The sequence below is a fragment of the Poecilia mexicana genome, unplaced genomic scaffold, assembly GCF_051168715.1.
Source record: "Poecilia mexicana isolate PSO_F unplaced genomic scaffold, ASM5116871v1 scaffold_23, whole genome shotgun sequence".
Lineage (NCBI taxonomy): Eukaryota > Metazoa > Chordata > Actinopteri > Cyprinodontiformes > Poeciliidae > Poecilia > Poecilia mexicana.
Window position 1 is genome coordinate 19,479,596 of NW_028263392.1, and position 22,185 is coordinate 19,501,780.

The 22,185-nt window shown below is 38.3% G+C and overlaps 2 protein-coding genes across 4 annotated transcripts in view; one reads left to right on the plus strand and one right to left on the minus strand.

Annotated features, from left to right (window-relative positions):
* Positions 1–1,819: 1,819 nt before the first annotated feature.
* Positions 1,820–20,075, minus strand: LOC106907182 (vesicle transport protein GOT1B). The gene is made up of 5 exons (XM_088003524.1): positions 19,906–20,075; positions 19,180–19,271; positions 18,289–18,467; positions 18,099–18,180; positions 1,820–4,094 (listed from the first exon to the last, which is right to left on the minus strand). Exons 1-5 carry the CDS (start codon positions 19,928–19,930, stop codon positions 4,056–4,058), a joined length of 417 nt encoding a protein of 138 aa, XP_087859650.1. The 5' UTR covers positions 19,931–20,075; the 3' UTR covers positions 1,820–4,055.
* Positions 20,076–20,255: 180 nt separating this feature from the next.
* recql (RecQ helicase-like) overlaps positions 20,256–22,185 on the plus strand; it is a 31,646-nt gene continuing 29,716 nt past the window's right edge. The window contains exons 1-2 of one of the 3 annotated variants that reach the window (XM_014972766.2): positions 20,256–20,699; positions 20,812–20,921. The gene's annotated coding sequence lies outside the window, so the exon portion shown is untranslated. Of the gene's footprint in view, positions 20,922–22,185 lie in introns of all 3 variants that reach the window. The other 2 variants (XM_088003523.1, XM_014972767.2) reach the window with 2 other exon arrangements.

Here is a 22,185-nt window from a genome sequence, read left to right on the forward strand (position 1 = left end):
GGCTTTGGATGAATGGATATTTTTGTGCAGAATTAGCGGTGCATGGATTTCATTGATAAGTAAAGGTAAGACAACAATAAGATGTTTTAGTTTAGTTTTTTAATGAAATGTGCGTTTTGTGGGCTACAGTTTGTATGTCTAAATAATTCCGTAAAGTAGAAGCGGTAGGTAATCTACCACAGCAATTATTTATTAATAAAACATTAAGCCTAAAACGTACTACAACAAGAGACTGAATGTTCTGTTCAGTGTGCAAAATTCTTGAATGCTGTTTTGGTGTTAAATCCTAAAATATGAAGTGGCATGGTTGTCAGTTGCTATGGCAACGAGTCTGCGAGTAGCTTGGCGAATGCTCTTTCCCTTTGCTGTGGATAGCACGAAATTAATACCTACATTTCTAAGTTTCACTTAGTTAACGCGGCCATGGATGACATGTAAAAGATTAGTCTTTTTGCCCCCCAGCGTTGTATGCCTGCGCATGCATGGTGTCGTAAGTCATTTCGTCGTAAGTCAGTGCCTCACCAGCAATGAACCTCACCGCACGTCACTACTGTCGGTGGCGGCACCAACTCAGACTGCCTGTAGCGAACCGGGCATTTATCAGCCTGATTAAGTTAGTCAGAAGTTTTCTCTGCAGCCGAAGCATTTCTGTGTTTAGGGGCGAGGCGGGTTTTTTCCCGCTATTGCAAGGACAATTATAAAAATATACATAGGAACAGTTTTTCTAATGTCAACAACATCAGACAAACCAGTGTATAAAAAAATATTCTTGCCCATAATCTGATAGTTAGAGCGCACAGATCCGCCCGCTCCTCCTCACCATGGACCCAGCGTCTGAACAACATGGAGACAGAGGAACTGAGAATCATTATTAGTCTTTGGGCAGCCAGACTACTATATTTCCGGACTATAAGCCCCAGATATCTCTGACGCTCTAGGTTTTCCACAACGATGCTTCGAACCGCATGGTTCAAAGATTAGGAAAAGTAGCGGCTTATAGTCCGGAAAATACAGACTATATAAATATGGAAACATTTTGCTAAATTATTATATATAGCTAAAGATTATTGCTTCTGACATACAGATTAAAATAAAAAATTTTAATTGGAAGAAATATTTTTTGAAAAAAAAAAAATATATATAAAAAAAACCTTAAAAGGGGCACTAGGGGCATCAAGGATAAAAAGGGAAGGGGCTCAAGTCCATTTCGCACCCACCTGCTGCGTCATGGTGACAGTCACCATGACGCAATCACAACTGTTCTCCTAACTTCAGCAGCATCACTTCCTTCGGCAAAACCTGAGATGTACAAACGTCTACCATGACGCAGCTCCAAGGCACGGTACCGCCTGCTCACTGTTCGCTCTGCTTCTCCTTAATGTTTCTACCAGGCGGTTCGCACCGCTGGTGACGGGATCTGGACTGGAGGTGAGCGGCTTGAATAGAAGTTACTATAGAACCTCAACTGATTCGGCCACAGCTCACAAAATATCAAATTATAAACATCAGCGAAAATAATCTGAACTGCAGCAAAAGCCAAGCCCGGTTCCACAATTAAATAAACCAAAATCTCCCAAAAGCAGGACGAATTACCATAGGGGCTGCCGGGAGATTCCAGGTAGATTCTAGGTGAGAGATACGCAGCGCAGCGGCTCGTTCTTCGTGCAGGGCCGACCCAAGGTAATATGAATTATGGTTTAGCTCCTTGGCCCCCGCCTGCTAAGAACCTCAGCATCACTAACCGTGTTTAAATATAGATTTTGTGAAGTCTATGATAGTGAGCCCAGATTAATTGGCCAAATTTAAAATCAGTCACTGCTTTTTTTTTTTTTTTTTTTTTTTTACTATTTGCTGTGATGTATTTGTGAACAAACCCAGCTCAAATACAAAGATTACACCACACTGTAGCCATGGTAACACAACAATCAAACTATCAAGATGACTCTTTAAATTTTTACAAACTAAACTTCCTAACAAATCTTAAATGTACTATTGTTTTTTTCTCTGTTGAATGCATTAAAGAAAATTTAATAGCATTGTAATTTTCAATAAATGAATGCTGGTCTGTGCTACAATCCAACCATTTATAGGGGACCCTGAATGTCTGGGGGCCCTACCAAGCATCTACTCAGTTTTCCTTTCCTTGATAGCTCAGTCTTACAATTCTAGATCTGTGCTACTGCTAGCATCAAAAAATTATGTAGTTGACCTGTCTGAGCTTTTTTGATCTTTAAAGCAGTCTCCAGCCAAGTTGTTAGAGGTTAAACAGAAGTAGTAGGGCTTATTTAGTAAAATAGCATAACATTTGTTTATTTCATAACATGCTTCATAACCAGCAAACTTTTCTCCTATGGTCTGTTTAACAGCAACAGCCTCAGATCAACACAGCCCTTCAGGTTTGTCAGCAGAAAGAAACAGCAACTTTATACCTGTTGGGGGGAAAAAATAGACTTTATTTGCTTTGCATTGCCCCACATGATGACAATGATGGAGTATGATCCGATTAAATATTAGATTCTTGATTAATATGGGTTGTTGCTATGTTGTACGATGTTTGAAGATCTTGTTCAATGTGCCCCTTTTTAACTTTGAGCCCCTGCCCCTCCAAAGGTCCCTGCACAGCTCTGGAGTCAACGATGTAAGATGCTGGGATCTACTCTCGCTCTTGGACTGCTGCTACGCGATACTGGTAGTAATATTTCAGACGGAGCGCCGCTCAACCTCCACTAGACAGTGAACTCTCACACCGAACGTCTACTTAAAGCTGCAGCATGCAACTTAAAAACAAAAGATTTTAGATAAGTATTAAATGTCTATTATGTTTAAATTAGTTGAATTTATTGCCAGATAACATGGTATCATTTATACCTAAAGCAAAAAAATTAACTGCCAATCCAGGCGGCAGTGATCGGTGATTATATATATGTGTGTGTGTGTGTGTGTGTGTGTGCGCGCACATGTATGCACACACACACATACACGTATACATTGACAAATGTTATCAACATTTGTTGTTAATAGTCAATCACACTGACTTTGTCAAAAAAGTCAATGTTATCGACTTTGACCCAATAAAGTCGATAACATTGACTGACCAGTTCCACCAGTTCTGTCAGGAGGAGTGGATTGTAACTTGGGAAAAGCTTGAGGAAGGAAACCCAAAATGTTTGACCAAGGCAGTTCAAATGGAGTGCTAGCAAATACTGAGGATAAGAATGTAAACTTCTGATTTGAAAACATTATTAAATTAATCTTTGACATATTCTGTCATTATTGTGGCTTTTAGGCAAATAATTTTAGTAATTCTAACAAACAAAAGATATTTGGTCTGGTTTTACTTCAGAGAGAGAGAGGGGAATAAGTATTTTTATTCAGTGTGCCTGAAATGAATTCACTTTCTAAAATGAGTTACAAAATATTAAACATTTTTCACCATATTTCAATATTTTTAGATGCACCCGTGAACTCAAGCTTTTAGCACTTGACTAGGCCACACCACCTGGTTGGAAAACCTAATTTGATACAGGTTTGGAATGAACAAAACTAAGTATGAAATAAAGTAGCACACTCATCTTTTTTAAAAATAATTTATCCTTAAGCAGTATCTGTCAACCATAACATGAAACAAATCAGACAGCTTAAAGGCAGAAATAGTGACATAATAGAATTACTGCAAAAAAGAAAGAATACTTATCCATATGAGCCTAATGCTGTGGCACAAAAATCAAATTTGGCAAGCTGAGGACCAACTACTGTATGAAATCATCTGGTATGCTTTTGATGATCAATAAGGCTGATAATTTATACTTCCAACATTCTCAAACGACTCACTCAGAGGAAGGATATATAGGATTTATGATAACATTAATGAATCCATACTTGACACATCAGTGATTCAGAGCTGAGGTGCCAGAGATTGGTGGTATCTGCCGGTGACATTACAAAAAGGAAGCAGTGTTTGTCTGGTGGAAAGGAGAGTCTGACCATTTGCTCTCATTCAGGATCAGAAGGAACAGGGTTAGAAAAGCTGCTGCAGTGGAACTGGGTCCAAACAGTCATACCATGGTGTTGCCCTCAGTTGCCTTGTCCATGTACTAAAAGGAAGGAGAGGAAAGTCAGTGTCATTAATGTGTAAAAGACTACGTAATAATAATTAAATAATGCATAACTTAATCTTGATGGTATTGACGGGCCCCATCGCCACCATCAAGGCACAGAGACATTTTACAAAGTTATGCTCTCATTATTTCTAGGTTATTTTCATAGTTGGACCATTCCAGAAGCCCTTCTATTCAGAGCTGAGGTCTGACTGATGCTGTGCACTGCTACTCAGCTTCTGAATTTTCCTTTTGCTTAAAATAAAATAGGCAGGAAATTTTAAAGGATCACAAACCATTTTATTAAGGAAACATCATTCTTTGCTGCTGTAAAACTTAGAGCCGGGGACTAGCAGCAGCTGAAAGCCTGACTAACTGACCACCACCTGACTAAATATTTTTTTCTGCTTGTTTACTCTAAAAGGTAAGGTAATTTTATTTATATAGCACATTTTCAGTAACAAGGCAATTAATTCAAAGTGCTTTCAAACCAGCAGAATGGTGAAAAGAAGGAACTATGCAGTCATTTGCAGTATGGGTTGTTGTACTTGATTTATCTGAAAACAACCAAAGCATTAAGCAGGTGTTCATTCCCTACTTTTACTAAAGTATGTGACAATCAAAATAAAGACATGTGACAACCTCACTTTCAAAGTAATAATGTGTTACATTATTTTATGAGGAGTAGGAATAATTGCTGCTGCTTTTCTTTCCTTTTTTAAAAAAAAGCAATTGTGTTTTTGCATTATCAGTCACTAATGTCAGTAAGAACGGAACGGACTGAAGGCTGACAATCACTGCTCTATCAGATGAACAAGAGCAGCGGGCACTTAGTGAGCGATGGAGAAGTAGGCAGCGTTTCCCTAATGCAAATTTCAAAATATATTTATCACTAACTTGACATTTGGCCAGTTTTACAACAGGTTGTGAGAGAGAGCAGTCTGCACCAGGACAGGATGTAAGCAAATTTGAGGATGCATACCTCCAACAAGGACAAAAAAGCGAAACAACCAGGCCCAACCACCCCGGACTCGCTTGAAGGTAGATATCTGATAGCTAATGCTACCATCCTAGAGGCTATATAAACTCTCTTCGCATAGAACTACAAGTCACCAAGTTTGAAATTTGCCAGACAGTAGATACTCGCATCGAAGAAGTAACTTCAGCAGGATGGGAGAAAATAAAACGATTTGATCAGATACGTTTTTTTTTTTTGTTTATTTTTACTGACCCCATGAGGATCAGCCAGTGCAGCAGTATTGCTTAGTTTAAGAACTTCATTTACAAGCTTACATTTTAATCACATAATCTGCATAGGAGAACATAAGAAATACTTTTGGATGATTCAGATAATCTAAAGCACATGTGTCAAACTCAAGGCCCGCGGACCACATGTGGCCCGCCATGTCATTTTATGTGGCCCCCCCAGTGTTTTATAGGCCCATGATTGACTTAAAATAGGTTTTGAGCACGAATTGACTACAAACTACATCTCCCATAATGCATTCCGATTGTTACCAGTCAACATTACGGCTTCTCGCCACTAGAGAGCAGCAGAGTCACCTCAAGCTGCTGATTGATTTTCCCAGCGAATAAAACTGAGACATCGACAAGCTAACATCAAAATGTCCAAGAAAAGAAAAATCGATTTACAAGTAAGACTGTGAATGAAGATGTGTGAGTTGGTGTCAGGGCAGCAGGTGGCGCTAGACTTTTTTTGTTATCCGTTATCTTGACCGACAACAAAAAAAACTCGGTCATGTACTATTTTTATCCGTGAAATTACAATCATATTAACATCGGCTATTTAGCCGCATTTTATGCGGTTTATTTAATATTTACCGTGAATCCAGATCCCATCACAAATTAAACAGATAAATGTATCTACATTTTCTCGTAGTAACAAAAACCACTGACTGAGGCCCCAATAACTTTTAATAAATTAAATTAAGCGACTTCACTTAAATTAGCATCACTTCACCCGCTGGGGTCTGAACGCACTTCCTCCTGGTCCCCATCTCCAGAAAAATCTGCGCTAATTCTTCAGTCAGTTGGATCTGTCTGATCCAAACAGATCAACTGAACTGAGTGTTTTACCCTGCGTGGTCCGGTGTGAGCTTTTTCCGGGATTTTTTTATTTTATTTTATTTATTTATTTATTTTTTATTATTATTATTATTAATTTTTTTTGCATCGTTTCGCTTCTCCGAAACGGACAGATGTTTCGTCTGCAGCTCCTCCAGAACGCAGCTCTCCTGTGTAACGTGAACCCAGAAGGCTCCATTTCTTAAATCTTCTGGATGAGTTACTTCCAGCGGTTTTTAATTCTTCGCAACGGCGTAGCCGCTTCCGCAGTGGTTGAGCAGCGGGCTGCGCATGTTACAGTGACGATGACGATGCAGAAGTTAATTATAACTTCTGCATCGTCATTTATTTCCTCAAGATAAACTGCCAGCTCCTCAAATGGTTTAACACAACATTGCATTCCCTTTAGTTTTCTCTGGTCTGTAATGGAGACTTGAATTTAACGCGCGATTTCAACCAAAGGTTTTGAATGGGCTTCCTAACCAGAAGCTCCAAAGCGTTATTTAACAATATGAGGTGTTTAATTTATTTTTTAACATTGTATTGTCATACATTTTATGCTAGGGGTGCCCAAGTCTAGTTTTCCAGAGCTACCATCTGCAACTTAGATGCGTTCCTTCTCTCACACACCTGGATCATTTACTCATTATAAAGGTCTACAGAACTGAGTTGCTGCTAATGAGGGAAGTCAACCTTTTGTCTGCGGTGTGTTTTAGCAGGGATGCATCTAAAAGTTGCAGTCTAGAGGACTGCAGCTGGGCACTCCTGATTTGTACCGTCAATGTGGCCCGTTGAGGGTGGCCAATATGCTGAAGTGGCCCTCGGTGAAATTGAGTTTGACACCCCTGAGGTTGCTACGACGAAACAAGTCTCACAAAAGCCAATCACTGCTGCCGTCTTCCAAAGCAACAGTCGGATCTGATCCAAAGAGGCTTCTCAGGAACAGACGATTTCTGTTCCTGAGAACAGAAATCCTCAAGATCGAGACTCAAAATGCCATTCACGTACTGAAAACGTCCAATGACCAACATGATGCATCCATTGTTGAACTAGAACGAGCGGCCACACAGTCAGCAGATGCCGTAACCGCGCATCTGCTGACGGCAGTGTGTAAAACGTCTACACACAGAAATGAATCAGTTAACAGAAAAATACATGGATCTTGAAGGAAGGTCCAGACGACAAAATATACGGATTGCAATGTTAAGAGAAGGGGCAGAGAATGGTGTAGAACTGAACGGATTCGTCTCGCAGCTCCTGAAAGACGTGCTAACTCTGGATGACTTACCACTGGTGGACCGCGCTCATAGAGCTCTACGAAAGCACCCAGATGACACAGGACCCCCTCGGGTGTTGGTGGTGAGACCCCATTATTACTGCAACGTTACAACGATCCTCCAGAAGGCCATCACTCAGAGGGACCTCGCCTACCGGAGCACTTCTTCAGGACAAGCTGAGTTCGGTATGGACTTTTATATCCTGCAAAGCCTAGAGTGACTTTCAGAGGAACAGAAATTCACAGACACGAAGGAAGCCCAGAAGTTTGGCGCTGGTGGAGATGATACAGGTGACCCGCGGCGGACACCTGATGCAGACGTGGAGTGACCGGGTTCTGGTAGTACTCAATGCCTGGACTGTTCTATGATGTTTAACCAGCTAAGTTTATATAACGTTTAGAATTCTCATTTTGCTTAAATAATTAGCTGCCTTGAATATAGTTGACAATCTAGGGTGGTCTCTGATCTCTATAAATAGGCAGCCGCAGCTTACATAACCTGTCATGTTTTTCAGATGGTTGCTCATGTTGAAAGGAAACATGAGCATATTTTTGCAGAGCTTTTTTCAACTTCTAATTAGGAGTTAAGAGTAAGGGAAGTTGTTAGTTGAGTAGGTTAATGTGTGTTTGTTGTGTGAGTGTTACTCTTAATTTAATTCTTCTGTTTATCTTTTTCTTTATAGTTATAAAGAAAAATAAGAAGAACCTGCAAAGTAAGGCGCGAAACCCTCTAAGGAAGTTTTCTTAGAGGGTTTCGCGCCTTACTTTGCAGGTTCTTCTTAGTATAGGCAAGACAGTAAGCATTTTGTTTGAAGGGGTGGGCTGGGACTTATTTACCATGTATAATCTCTATCACACTTGCGAGGAATTCTATGCTCTTTTTCATTCTAATCTGAGTTATGCAGGTTGATGTAACGCAAAGTAATGTCACAAAGTAACATGTGACCAAGTTACTTTGGTTACATGGAATGTTAAAGGTTTGAATAATCTTGTGAAGAGGGGTAAGATATTAGCACATTGTCCAGCGACATAATCGTCCTTCAGGAAACCCACCTTAATAAGAATAAGCGCATAAAACTGAGATGCAGATGGACAGGGCAAGCTTATCATTCTGCAGTGAGAACTAGAGGTGTGGTGATATTATTCAAGAAAGGCACACCTTTTACCCATAAGTCAACCATATATGACAGGGAAGGCAGATATTTAATATTAGTTGAAGTCGGAGAATTGTACTCTGTTCCTATAACTCTGGTTAATATATATGGCCCCAACATAGACTCTCCTCTTTTTTACAAACATGTTTCAACCCAAATACCTGACATTTCACAGACTAATCTAATCATTGGAGAGGACCTAAATCTTGTATTAGATCCATATTTAGACCGTTCATCAACACGTAGAGCTCCAGCCTCTAATGCTAGTATTTTCCTTAAGGAATATCTAAATAATTCTAATTTGTTCGATAGCTGGAGGATTTTTAACCCACAGGGGAGAGCCTATTCATTTCACTCAAATGTTCTAAATGTGTACACACGAAATGATTATTTAATGATGGATGCAAAATTATTGCTCTATACGAGTGAAGTAAAATATCATAACAATTTCAGACCACGCCCCCCTTTCTCTAGCTTTACATTTAGATAATTTGAACCAAACCGAAAGAACATGGAAATTAGGCCCACAACTGTTGATAGAACCAGAATTCTGTAAGTTTATCAGAGAGCAGATTACTTTTTTCTTTGAAATGAATGGCCTACTAGGAAGGCCTCCTTCAATACTGTGGGAAACTAAAAGCTTATTTGATTCGAGGTATTATATCTTTTCAAGGAGCAAGGAAGAAAAGGAATGGAGCAGAGTTGGTGAATTTAGAGAAACAAATTACAGTATTTTCCGGACTATAAGTCGCTCCGGAGTACAAGTTGCACCAGCCATAACATGCATAATAAAGAAGGAAAGAACATATATAAGTCGCACTGGAGTATAAGTCGCATTTTTGGGGGAATTTTATTTGATAAAATCCAACACCAAGAACAGACATGTCATCTTGAAAGGCAATTTAAAATAAAAATAGAATAGAGGCAACAACAGTCTGAATAATTGTACAGTATGCTTACGTTACATGATGCAACTGAGAACGTGCCTGGTATGTTAACATAAGAGTTAAGAGTTATTCAGATAACTATAGCATAAATAATATGCTAAGAAATTTGCCAAACCATCCATGTCACTCCAAATAACTAAAATCCAATGAAATCTTCATCCTCGGTGTCACTTTTAAACAACTCCGCTAACTCCAGAGGTAGAAGATGCGGCGCTTCCTCTTCTACGTCGCTTACGTCAGACTCATCGTCAATTATTCCAACCTTTCTGGTTGTCACCGAAGCCCATGCTTTGTCGATCCATCCAATGACTTCCAGGAAAGTTGAACGGCACATTCTCCTGGTTGCCATGAAGCTTTGCTCTCCATCCACCATCCACTGTTCCCACAGATTATGCAAGACTGCCTTAAAGCTCCTATTCATGGAGATATCAAGTGGCTGGAGTATTTTGGTTAAGCCTCCAGGGATGATGGCAGGTATGGAGTTGAAAATTTTTTATTTCTTTTTGAACTGTGGCGTGATGTGCCCTTGCATGCTATCCATCACAAGTAGAGCTTTGCGTGCTCTAAAGAAGCCATCCGGATGCTTTGTGTAGCACTTTGTAAGCCATAAGTTCATAATTTCTTTATCCAGCCACTCTTTCTCATTCACGGCGACTGCAACTGAGGGGGATTGGATTTTTGGCATAGTTTTTCATTTGAAAATGACCATTGGTGGCAATTTTGATCCATCTCCACAACATGCCAGCACCACTGTGAAGTGTGATTTCTCATGACCAGTTGTTACTATATTCACACTCTTTTACCCTTTCTCTGCAACACTTCGGCCCATGGGAATGTCAAACATGAGGGGGACCTCGTCCATGTTAATAATATGATCCGGTGTCACGTTGTGCTCACTTACATGCTTCTCAATGAACTCACGGAAACTGTCGGCCTTGACTTGGAAGTCTGCTGACAGTTTTTGGGACATCGTTGTCCTTGTTCTGATAGAGAGGAGATTGCATTGCATGAAGCGATAACACCAAGAAGGTCCTCCTCCAAAGTAATTTATATTCATCTCCTTGGCAAATACTTGGGCTTTGAGACGCAACTGCACTGTTGACAAGCCTCTCCCGGCAGCACGTTGTTCAAGCACCCATGTGTGAACTTGTTCCTCTAGCTGTGGCCACCTAGCTTTTAGCCTATTGGCTATTGGCTTTTTTTGTTTTCTTCATTTCAGTAAGAGTAACCTCCGCTTTTCGCCAGTCCCTTACAAGTTTCTTGCTAACTCCAAACTTTCTTTCAGCTGCTCGATTACCGTTTTCGGCTGTGTATTTTACTACTTGCAGCTTGTAATCTGCAGAATATGATTTTCTTTTCTGTGCCATTTTTGTTAAGCCCTTCTCAGTTGTTTTTAAAAGTTACCGCCAATGTTGAAATTATCAACACAGGGCTAGAGCGCCCTCTTGCTGTTTAGTGTGAAAATAACATGTGAAATGATATACCGGTAATAATGTGTTAATAATTTTACACATAAGTCGCTCCAGAGTATAAGTCGCACCCCCGGCCAAACTGTGGAAAAAAACGCGACTTATAGTCCGGAAAATACGGTAGGCGTCTGGACAAGGATAACGCTACACACCTCTACAGAAACTCATAAAAAATGTATTTCTCTAAGATATAAATATAATCAATTAAGCTGTTTTCGCACTGCAAGGAACGGAACAGCACGGAATGGAACGGCACGCTTTTGGTCCATGTTCCACCTGTACTGCAGCCCTGTTGTGTTTGCATATAACTGAGGGCAGCATCAAAGCTGTACCTGACGTCATTATTTTTGAAACTAAACAATGGTTTCGATGTAGCGGCCAAAGCCTTTTCCTCAGAGATTGCGGCGGAAAATTTTCTAATTCCTCGTTGACCGATCTAGTTCATTCTGTACTTGTTCATCAGCGAGTAAGCGGAGGAAAAAAATTACCTCATCATGGGACCAGGTAACAGCAGAATATTGATAGGAATCCATCGCAAATTAAAAATAATAACAATAAAAATATTAAAAAGAGCACTCTACAAAATACAGTAAGAACAGTTTAGTGAGAACCAGCTAGAACCGATCAACGTCTGACTGCAAAACAACCAACGACTGACTCTAAACCAATCAGCTGCTGATTCTAAGCAGCCCTGCTTGGCCGGTCCGATTGGAATCACAGCTCTTGTGGTTCCAAGGAGCCGGGTGAAACCGGGTTGGAAGTTCTAACACGGCCAGCCCTACTTGGAACCCGTTCTGTTCCGTTCCTTTCCGTTCCTTGCAGTGCCAAAACGTCTTTATTGTCAGATCACATTACTAGAGCTTTTATTTTCACACGACATAAATAATTTGAATTTGGGGAAAAACCTAATAAATTACTGGCAAGACAATTAAGGAAAATGGAAAGTGACTGTAAAATTAACAAAATTAAATCAGAAATTGGGGAAATTTTAGCATCGCACAAAGACAATCATAGATTTAAACAGTTTTATGAATCATTGTACTCCTCCAATGCTGTAAAAGATGACTTAATTATAAAGACGTTTTTAGATAGTTGTAATCTCCCAACTTTAACTCAAGAAGACAAGAGCTCTCTTAATGCAAATCTCTCATGCATAGATATTCAGGTTGCTATTAAAGCATTGAAAAGTGGGAAAACGGCTGGTCACGATACCCCGGGGAATTCTATAAAGAATTTAGTGACCGTCACCATCTTTGTTAAAAATGTACACCCAAACAAACGCAGATAATATCTTACCGCCTACGATGAGAGAAGCCACTATAATACTAACACCAAAAAAAGATAAGGATCTTAAGGAAGTGGAGGAACAATATCACTGTTGACCTATGATCAAAAGGTACTAGCCAAAATTCTAGTTAATAGATTGAGTTTATTAATTGATGAATTAATTTATCTTGATCAGACTGGTTTTACACCAAACAGATATTCTTTCTTTAATTTGCGACGTTTTTATAATGTGACCTACTCTCAGAGGGAGGAAACTTCTGATTTAGCTGTCCTTTCCCTCGATGCGGAAAAGGTCTTTGACCAAATAGAATGGCCCTACCTTTTTGCGACCCTGAGAAGATATGATCTTGGTGAACATTTCGAAAAATGGTTAAAAATCCTGTATTATAAACCTTGTGTTAGAATCGTCACTAATAAGACTCTATCTCCTGCATTTCAATTACATAGAGGCACCATACAGGGCTGCTCGTTGTCACCCTTACTTTTTGACTTAGTCCTAGAGCCACTTGCACAATCAATTTGTGCCAACCCCCTTGTACAGGGATACATTACTAAAGGGACTATAAATAAAATTTCTGTAACACTTTATTTGAAGGGGAGTGAATAAGACTGACATGACACATGACATAACACATGTCATGAACATGAATAAGCCTTCATGAATATTTATGACTGTTGTCATAAAGCGTCATTCGGTAAATTATGACACTTTTAATAAAAAGTTGACATTATTCAAAATGTCTGTTATGACAACTTGACATTAACCAATAAATCATTACTGTTATAAATTTGTTATAAAAGTAACAAATTGCACTTTAAAAATTAGATAACTTTATGTTATAAAAGTAAAGTTTAAACAGTAATGATTTGTTGGTTAATGTCAAGTTGTCATAACAAAGACATTTTGAATAATGTCAACTTTGTATTAAAAGTGTCGCAATTTACCAAATGACGCTTTATGACAACAGTCATAAATATTCATGAAGGCTTATTCATGTTCTTGACAGGTGTTATGTCATGTTTATGAAAGTGTCATGACAGTCTTATTCACCCCCTTCAAATAAAGTGTTACCAAAATTTCTTTATATGCGGATGATATCCTACTGTTCATAACCAATTAAGCTCAAAGGCTCTTCGTTCTTGGAAAGTATGCCCTTTAAAATTGCTAGTAATAAGTTGATTTGAGCATCGGTGTGATAAGATATAAGTCCTAGGGAAAGGGAGTGGGGTAGGTCATGGGAATGTTCTTATTTATGTAATTTCTGTTTTGTGTTTGTATTGTCTTTCTTATGTTTTATGTTCACATAAGAAAAATAAGGACAAATTTGTATTGTTGATGTTTCAGTGTCCATGTCTGATCCCTCAATAAAACTGTTGACAACCAACAAGTTATTAACGCTAATGTGTTTGTGTGTACATTCAATAATGTCACTGCACAAAATAGAGCTATGTTCAGTATCTTTCAACTATTTCATTAAAAGCCACAGATACCTTCTGCATTCTTGCAATCTGCAATTATTTGTCTTTCAATTGTCAGATTGGGACCAACAGATCATGTGATACATTTGTATTTTATTTTTGTGTAAATGCTGTGATAAGGCTAATAATAGAATTTTTATTCATTAATTTTTATTCATGACCATGAGAGTGAGGCCCTTGAGGCCCATGCTTACTTATGGAATTAAACTGCATACGGTGTGTAAATGGTTACTGAATTTGTAATCTCTGTATGTGTGAAACATGATTTGTAAACCGTTAAAAACATTTTGTGCGTAATTCCGGGTACTTGTAAATATGTGGTCAAATGCACACACAAATGTTAAAAATTATGAACAGGCACAATTACAATTTCCACAAACATTAACACATGTTTTTTAACTTCAACATCACAAATTTGATTATTTCAAATTCATACCTTCATACCTACAAATCATTAAATAAGTGTAAATCTGTGCATTCACGCACAGATCAGATTACAAGTGCACAAGGGTTTTGATACTCATTTCACACTTCCAGGGAACCTCAGATTCGTGCGTAAGTGTTGTGTTCTGTTTTTTCTGTGTAGTTATTTTTTGAGGTTTTCTGTATTTAGTCCTGTTCTTGTCCTGTCTTCCCTGTTGATTGCTTCCCAGGTGTGTCTAGTTTTCCTGATTACCCTCCCTGTGTATTTAAGTCCACCTTTGTCGTTTGTCTCTTGTCGGGTCCTAGTCTACTGTCGTCTAATGTCAGTTCTTGTCGCATGTCTAAGCTCTCCAGTTGAACTGCTAAGTCCTGGTTAGCGTTAGCTCTCGTTTTTCTGTCCTCTGTATACCAGTTGCTACCGGTAATTAGCTGTGTGCTAACTCTCTGCCGTGCCGCCTGTATTGGACTGTTTGAGGTTCATCATTAAAATCATCATCTTCATCACAACCTGGGTCTCTAAGTTCATCCTCACCACCTTCCAAACCACCACAGTAAGTGGTGTGTTTAAATGTTTAAACAGCAACATATTCCAAGTGTTTAGTTCTGTCAGTTTAGATGATTATGAAAACTTAACAGTTTTTCTCAGATTGAAGAAAGTGAGTGTTCAGAATAATACATAAAACACTACAAATGCACAACACATTTTTCTGATCATTTACAAAAAAAACAAAACATGCTTTGGTTTTCCACTTCACAGTTATGTGATATTTTGTGTCAGTGTAAGCTCTTAATAAAATACATCCAACTTTGTTGGTGAACATGTTATGTGAACATGTTCAAAGGCTATGAATACTTTTGGAAAGCACTTTACTAAAGGATTTTCAAAGAAATATTTTCTTTGTTAATCCACCAACCTTTTCCAAGTTTCACCCTGTTCCCAGCATGTTGAACCAACTATGCCTTTAGTTCTCCTTTCTTCAGTTGCTTTTAGTAACTGAAAAAAGTTATTTCAGTAACCAAGACAGCATTGTTATGCTGGTTACAAGATGCAAATGGAGAGATCAAGTGAAGATCAAGATGATGCCAAAAGATACAGGCTGTAGATCAGAAGAAAGTGTGGAAGATAAACTGTGAGGAAATCACCAGCTGACAGAAGACTGAGGCTGCACAGCTTAACTTTACCCATAATTCAACTAAACAGTCTTAAAAATGTTCATCTGTTGGAAAAGAAAAAGGGTTTTTCTTTTAAACATGGAAAATCTTCCAGGTTTTGTGTTGTAGACGAGGAATCATTAATGTCCTTGATGTGCTGAAAATCTCAGAAGAACCACAGCGGCATGTTGGAAGTGGTAAAGAAATGTATGCAAGTGTTTTTATTCTCTCTTCTGCTGCCCAGAGGCCATTGCAGAAGTAGGCCACCATGCAGATGTATAGTACCATCTGCATGGTACTATACATTATGGGGACTAGTTTCCCCATTAAAGACACACCTTGAAGTTCACCTTAACATAATACAAAATCTTGTTCATAAAGTATTAAAATTTCTGAAAATGTGTTCAATACTTCTTTCATATATTGTTTAAATATTTTACACATAGCTACATTCCTGTTTTCCTTTGTATGTGTGGATTATTTCTGTTCTTGTCAACATCTAGCGTAAATTAGGAAGCAACTAAAGAAATTCTGGCTTCTTGGCAGGAAATGATAAATAATTAAGAGATGGTTCAGAGATATTGCAAGTAAAAAACAAAAGTACATGGAAAATAGTGATAATACTTCTAATGATGCCCTTTTCTTATCTAAGATAAGAGACTGTAAGGTTTCCCAATGTACGCGAGGAGGTAACCATTGTTTGGGTGGGATTTAGCATGCAGTGGAAAATTGCAGTGACTGACCACAGCTGCTGGGTATCCTCAGAACCAGCTTAGGAAGGCTTAAAAGCAAACAGTTAAAAGAGACACAGATATTAACCTTTATTGTTAATTCTCACACAACATAAAAACAGCATATTTATATTTAAAGAATGAGGATATGTAAGATGCCTCATTTGTTGATGCTGACTAGACATGGGCTGGTGTGAGATTCTTATAATAACTTGAGCTTGAGTGAAAAAGAAAATCTGATCAAGTTTATTTTAAATAAATTATTTTGCTGCAAAAATAATATAGCAGCTTGATTGGTAAAGCAAAAAATTTAACATTTAACATTTGTTTAAGCTTATTTAGATTTTTATACATCAATTTGAACAATTTGAACAAAAATATAGAACAAACATTGTTAAATTTAATAGTAGTTTACAAGTGCTCATTATACAGAGTTTTAGAATAGCAGGCTGATATTAGCTTCTAAGTGGAGCTATCTGCTCATGTTGCCAGTAGCTTAGCAGGCCTGCTGCTTGAAGATTTTAACTACCGCTTTAAAGCACTCTCACAGAAAAGCTGTCATGTAACTTTTGTCAAAAATTGTTTACATATTTGTCCAAACTGTCATTATGTTTCATAACAAATTGTGTTATGAAACAAAACAAAAAAAAAAAAATCCAAGCTCCTCTGCCTTCTCGGTCTGTGTATTTTCAGGCAGTTCGTTTCTTTTGTTTGAAATGAAAAATGAAAAAACGAAAATAGACTCTTTTTCATTTTTTAAACCAAAATCGGAAATCGGATTTTCTAACAAGAAACGAAAAAACGAGTATATTTCCGTTTTTTCATTTTTCATTTTAAATGAAAAAACGAACTGCCTGAAAATACACAGACCCTTCTCCCAGCTCTCTGCTACCATACAGCTTGTAGCAATCGTGAATGCTAAGGCTAGTTACCATGGCTAACGATGAGAGCAGATGAACGGTTTTTCTGTAATAGTAAGTTGTTTTTTCAGCATTGAACAGCGAGTTCACGAGGTTGACTGACATCGCTAAAGGTCAGCATAACCCCAACCAATCACAGTCTCGTGGCTATTGGTTCCTTTATGGTTTTTTTTTTATAGTTGTGGCTTTGTCATTGTACATAAACTTACTGTCCACTTAAAGTGTTACTAACCCCCTTCTGAAAGCATAACCCCATCCCTGGCAAATTTTGAAAAATTCCAATGAAATTGGCAGAGCCTAGAAACGGCTGAGTGTTAGAGGATGGAGGACAGGAGTGAACTTATGAAAAAGGCACTGTTGTCAACTTACCCACTTAGTCGCTATATGTATTGATTTTTCAGACTCCTCCAGTGACCTTTGTCAAAACAACTAGTTTTTGAAACTCTAGTGACTCCTTTTCTGTGTTGTTGGAGACTTTTGTGGCAACAACGCTCTGCAGGTTGACTGCAGGGAGCCTGTCTGTCCTGAGCGAGCAGCGAGAGAAGCTAATGGTGGCTAGTCATTAGCCATCATTAGCTTCTCCCACTTTCCTCAGCACTGCAGCCAGTCTCACACAGTCATCCATTCAACACCAAACCTTCACCAACAGGCAGAGCAGAGAGACCCATTCCATTTCGTGTCCAAATTGCAAATAAATCACACATTTTTAAAGCTCAGTAATGCTACTACCAGCTGCCACGGAAACACTCCAACTCCTGACTCGCCACTTGGTGGGCAAGAGGGAGAAAACATCTCACCGGGATGTCACTAATTCTAACACCACACGCATTTGGTGTGGAGAGAGTTATTTTCTCTCTGTATTCTTAAACTATGTGTTTGCAGAACAAGGATTAATGCAGTCTCATAAACGTGCAGAACATTTTGGATGTTGAGATTTAACTTTGTGATGACAGTTACTATTTTGTGGCAATCAGCTGCTGTTGAGAGACTTGATCAATGATCAATGAGCAATAAAATGATTCATGCATGTGAACATAGCACAGCTGCAAAGACTGCTGCAGCAGTGGTCAATACTCACAGCACTGATGAAGGGCATGTTCAAGATAGAACCAAGAACTGGTATTCTTCTGATGAAGCCAACAACAACTGGGAAGAAGCCCCTGCACACAAACCCAGAAGCAGAGAAAGAAAGCAAATTCAGAGTAAAGATTCTTAAGAAGAGATTGTGAGTACATGATGAAGTTGTAGTTATTTTCACTTCCTCTTACCTAAACAGGAGAAAAAATCCATAGATTTCCAGCACAACTCCAATGATAGGCCAGCCAATAAGGACTACAAACACTCCTCCCAGGAAGAAACTGGTGGCCTTTAATTTGTGCTTCTGAAAGAAGAAGCGGAACGTTCGCTCCAAGCCAATGACGAAAGCCAGGCCAGCGACAAACAAGATCTACGGAGAAGAAAATGGTCAGTGTATCTTATACAGAAAACTGAGACCAAAGGACAAAACATCTGATCCACATGACAGATAACATAGATAGATAATAACCTTGAATGGATTTGTTCCCGGGTCTAAATTTTTACACCTTTCCAGACTCAAATTTCTTGAGTTGTCATTTTTAAAATAAGAAATACAGCAATTCAGTGGATAGATGGATGTTTAGATAAAGGGACAGAGAGTAAAGAGGGAAAACACAAATATTTTTAAGAACTCTTTTTTTCTTTTTCCTTTTTTATTTCTACCATGAAAATACTTGTCAGACTGCAAAGAAACACCTGTTCAATCAGAACATCTCCAAAGAACTCAAACTGTAAATCAAAACCGTCTAGCCAAGTACAAGAATTATGCATCAAGCTATTGTTACTAATCTTTAGATTTTAACTGGAAACAAAAAGTACATTAAAGTGCATGTGTGATTGATTGGCATGGATGACTGATCTGTTTATCAGAATTAAAGTGGAAGGGGTTCTTAGTTTTGAAGAAGTGGATGAACTACAAAAAAAAATCAGGTGAATTGTTTGAGTGGTTGGTGCATCTCTTATAACAGTCATTCTGCATTACGCTAGAATGAACATACATAGCATTGCATTGTCACCATGAATGACTCTACAGACGTAGATCTTGTAGCATACATGTGTATCACATGTAAAGCAATACTCACATTTCCAATGGCCAAAAGCGCTTTGTCAAAGAACAGGATCATCCCAAAGAAGAGGAAAAATACGCCAAAACCTGTTAATCCCATTCCAATTTCTGACAAACACGCATGCACCCACGCACACACACACACAGAGACACACACAGACACATCCACAGACATATTCAAATCGCTATAACAGCCTGTTCATTCAACAATATATTTTTTTATTTTTCTGCTGTTGCAATCCAAAAAAATATGGTTGCTTAAAGATACTAAGAGGATAAACTGGCACTGATTCGGTGTTCTCTCCTATAATATGGACATTATTTTTTAAATTAAGATTAACAACAATATAGGAATTTTATTCATTTATTTTTATTGTATTTAGTCGTTTCTTTATACTTTATATATTAACATGTTCAAAATGAAGCCAGCCATATCATCAGTACCACCATTGCTAATATTTCATTGTAAAGCAATAAAATAATAAGACTGCTTGAAAACTTCTGTGTTTACCTTGATTTTTACTTTTAACTTAAGTATCTTATAATTCACTAAACACCAAGATAGTGGTGAAAGCAAGAGGGTTGCAAAACTGTTTAGCAATACGAAAATTTATTTAGATTGAGCCTATAAGTGAGACTGTTCAAGACATGAAAAGTGTAGATTGAAAGCTTCTGCAGCTCAGATGGTGCCACTTTGACATGGCTACTAGCTACAATTTCTGTTCAACAACTAAGGTCTTACTTTGAGAGTCCGTTAGTGAAATCATCCTGCTGCTGAATCAGTAAGTAAGGTATAAAACAATACAAACGAAAAATAATAATAAAAATATATTTTAAATCCTTCTAATGGCTTGGATGAGAGCTGCCACAGAATCGACAGCCACGTCTTCCGGAAACACTTGTTATAGGGTGGTAATCTTCCGGGACACCTTTGCGAGCTACATTACAACACACCAAACTTTTTTAACGTCACTTTAAATGCATACTTTTGTCATTAACCAAGTAAACGTATGTATTCGGCTTTGTTGCATAGATCAGAAAGCAAAATATAAATAAATAAATAAATAAATAAATAAATGCAGAACATGAGCAAAAAGGCTCCATTCGAACACGCTATAAAATTAAGTTTCTTGAATGCGACACACGAAGGTTTCTTGATCTCTATGCCCTGCGAATTGTGTGACAGGCAGTACTAATGTGGCCGGGACAATTTAAAGTGTTTGTTTCAGACCAGACCTTACTCTTTATATGTTAAATGTAAACTATAATATATTAGTTTTAAAGGTACACGTCGTAGCGCTCAAGTTGAAGAAGCTGTGACATTTTTGGAAGGGATTGTCTTACCTTTCTAAGGTCCAGTTCAACCAATTCATATAATGACTAACCTAGCGGACTAGATTCGGGGAATAGTTTTCCTTTTTAGTCCCTTTGCTTTTCCTGTCTGGACCACGGTTTTTGACTGGTTATTTCGCTGTTGTTAAGCCAATCCTTAGCACATAGTTTCGACCAGGAGAAAAGCTACCATTTGGCCTTTTGGTTGGTATCTTGATTTTCTGAAGAAATCAATCATCAACACCTCATCATTAAACTCTTGTTTTTTTTTTTTTCTAATTGAGCCTTTCTTGACCGTCCTCTGTTATATGTGCAGTCTGTGAAACTGGAACAGACTTCACATGTTCTACGTTATTGGACGTTCATGGTCTTCCACTCTTCGTGAGCTAAAGTGAACAAAAATAAGGCTGAGAAAGCTTAAAACCTGTAAGTATAAGTTTTTCTTGACATTTATTTTTTGCATAATGCTATTGGTAGTAAAAATATTTAAATGTGTCTGCCTAAAGTACAGAATAACTTTTCCATATTTGTGACATCACGGTGACTGAGTTTGACGTATTTTATTGGAATTTACTGTGATACACTAACAAACCTCATAATGTATCATGTGAAGTACTTCCACTTAACATGATACAAATAATGTATGTGTGTATAATACAAATAAAATACACTGTTCAAAATCCGAAAAGTGTAGCATCTCAGCTTCTGTAGACATAAAATCCTGTTCACCTAATGACTAAATTGTGTCCATCTGTGTGTGATTTAAAGAACATTAATGATCAAGTACGGGCTGCACAGTGGCGCAGTTGGTAGAGCTGTTTGTTGCATTGCAGCAAGAAGATTTTGGGTTCTATTCCCGGCCTGGGGTCTTTCTGCATGGAGTTTATGCCTGCGTGGGTTTTTTCCGGGTACTCTGGCTTCGTCTCACAGTCCAAAAACATGACTGTCAGGTTAATTGGTTTCTCTAAATTGTTCCTAGGTGTGTGTGTGTGTGTGTGTGTGTGTGTACATGGTTGTTTGTCCTGTCTGTCTCTGTCTTGCCCTGCGACAGACTGGCGACCTGTCCAGGGTGTACCCCACCTCTCGCCCAGAATGTTAGCTGGAGATAGGCACCAGCAACCCTCCCAACCCCACTAAGGGACAAGGGTGTATAGAAAATGGATGGATAATGACCAGGTAGTACTGTCTATCCAAGGAACAGGGTAGACAGTACTATAGGGATAAAATTTAAGGTATAGACAGATATATTTAATAAAAGATCATTCATGAAAATAGACACAAGGCATCAAACAAACTCAACAGATTTAGTTTGTATGAAGGAAGGACAAGAACATCTACAGCTTCTCTCAAGCTATAAAGGAGACACAGCACCCTGAACACACTCACCAAAGACAGACTTGGTCATACAGTCAAAGCTACAGCATGTACACATTCATTAATTAGTTTGCAAAAGTTATCGTCTCTAAATGTGTAAAGCTGTTAGAGTTATATCCCCAAAAGACTTAATCTTTCACTGCATGGGTTTTGTGCCTGCCAGGCAAATCATCACTCCTTCACCCCACCATGCTTGAAAGTTGGTTTTATTAGTGTTTGAAGTGATTGACATCTAGTTACACAGGTTCATGGCTCATTGAGATGCAACTTCTCAAAAATAAACTTAAGCCATGTTAATGATGTCTTTCCTCCTTTG

Coding starts and splice junctions, on each gene's coding strand:
- LOC106907182 (XM_088003524.1), bottom strand. CDS start 19,930: ATGATTTCACTAACGGACTCTCAAA. Junction 18,181..18,288: donor GGATTTTTTCTCCTGTTTAG/GTAAGAGGAAGT, acceptor GTTTGTGTGCAG/GGGCTTCTTCCCAGTTGTTG. Junction 4,095..18,098: donor ACATGCCCTTCATCAGTGCT/GTGAGTATTGAC, acceptor CCTTCCTTTTAG/TACATGGACAAGGCAACTGA.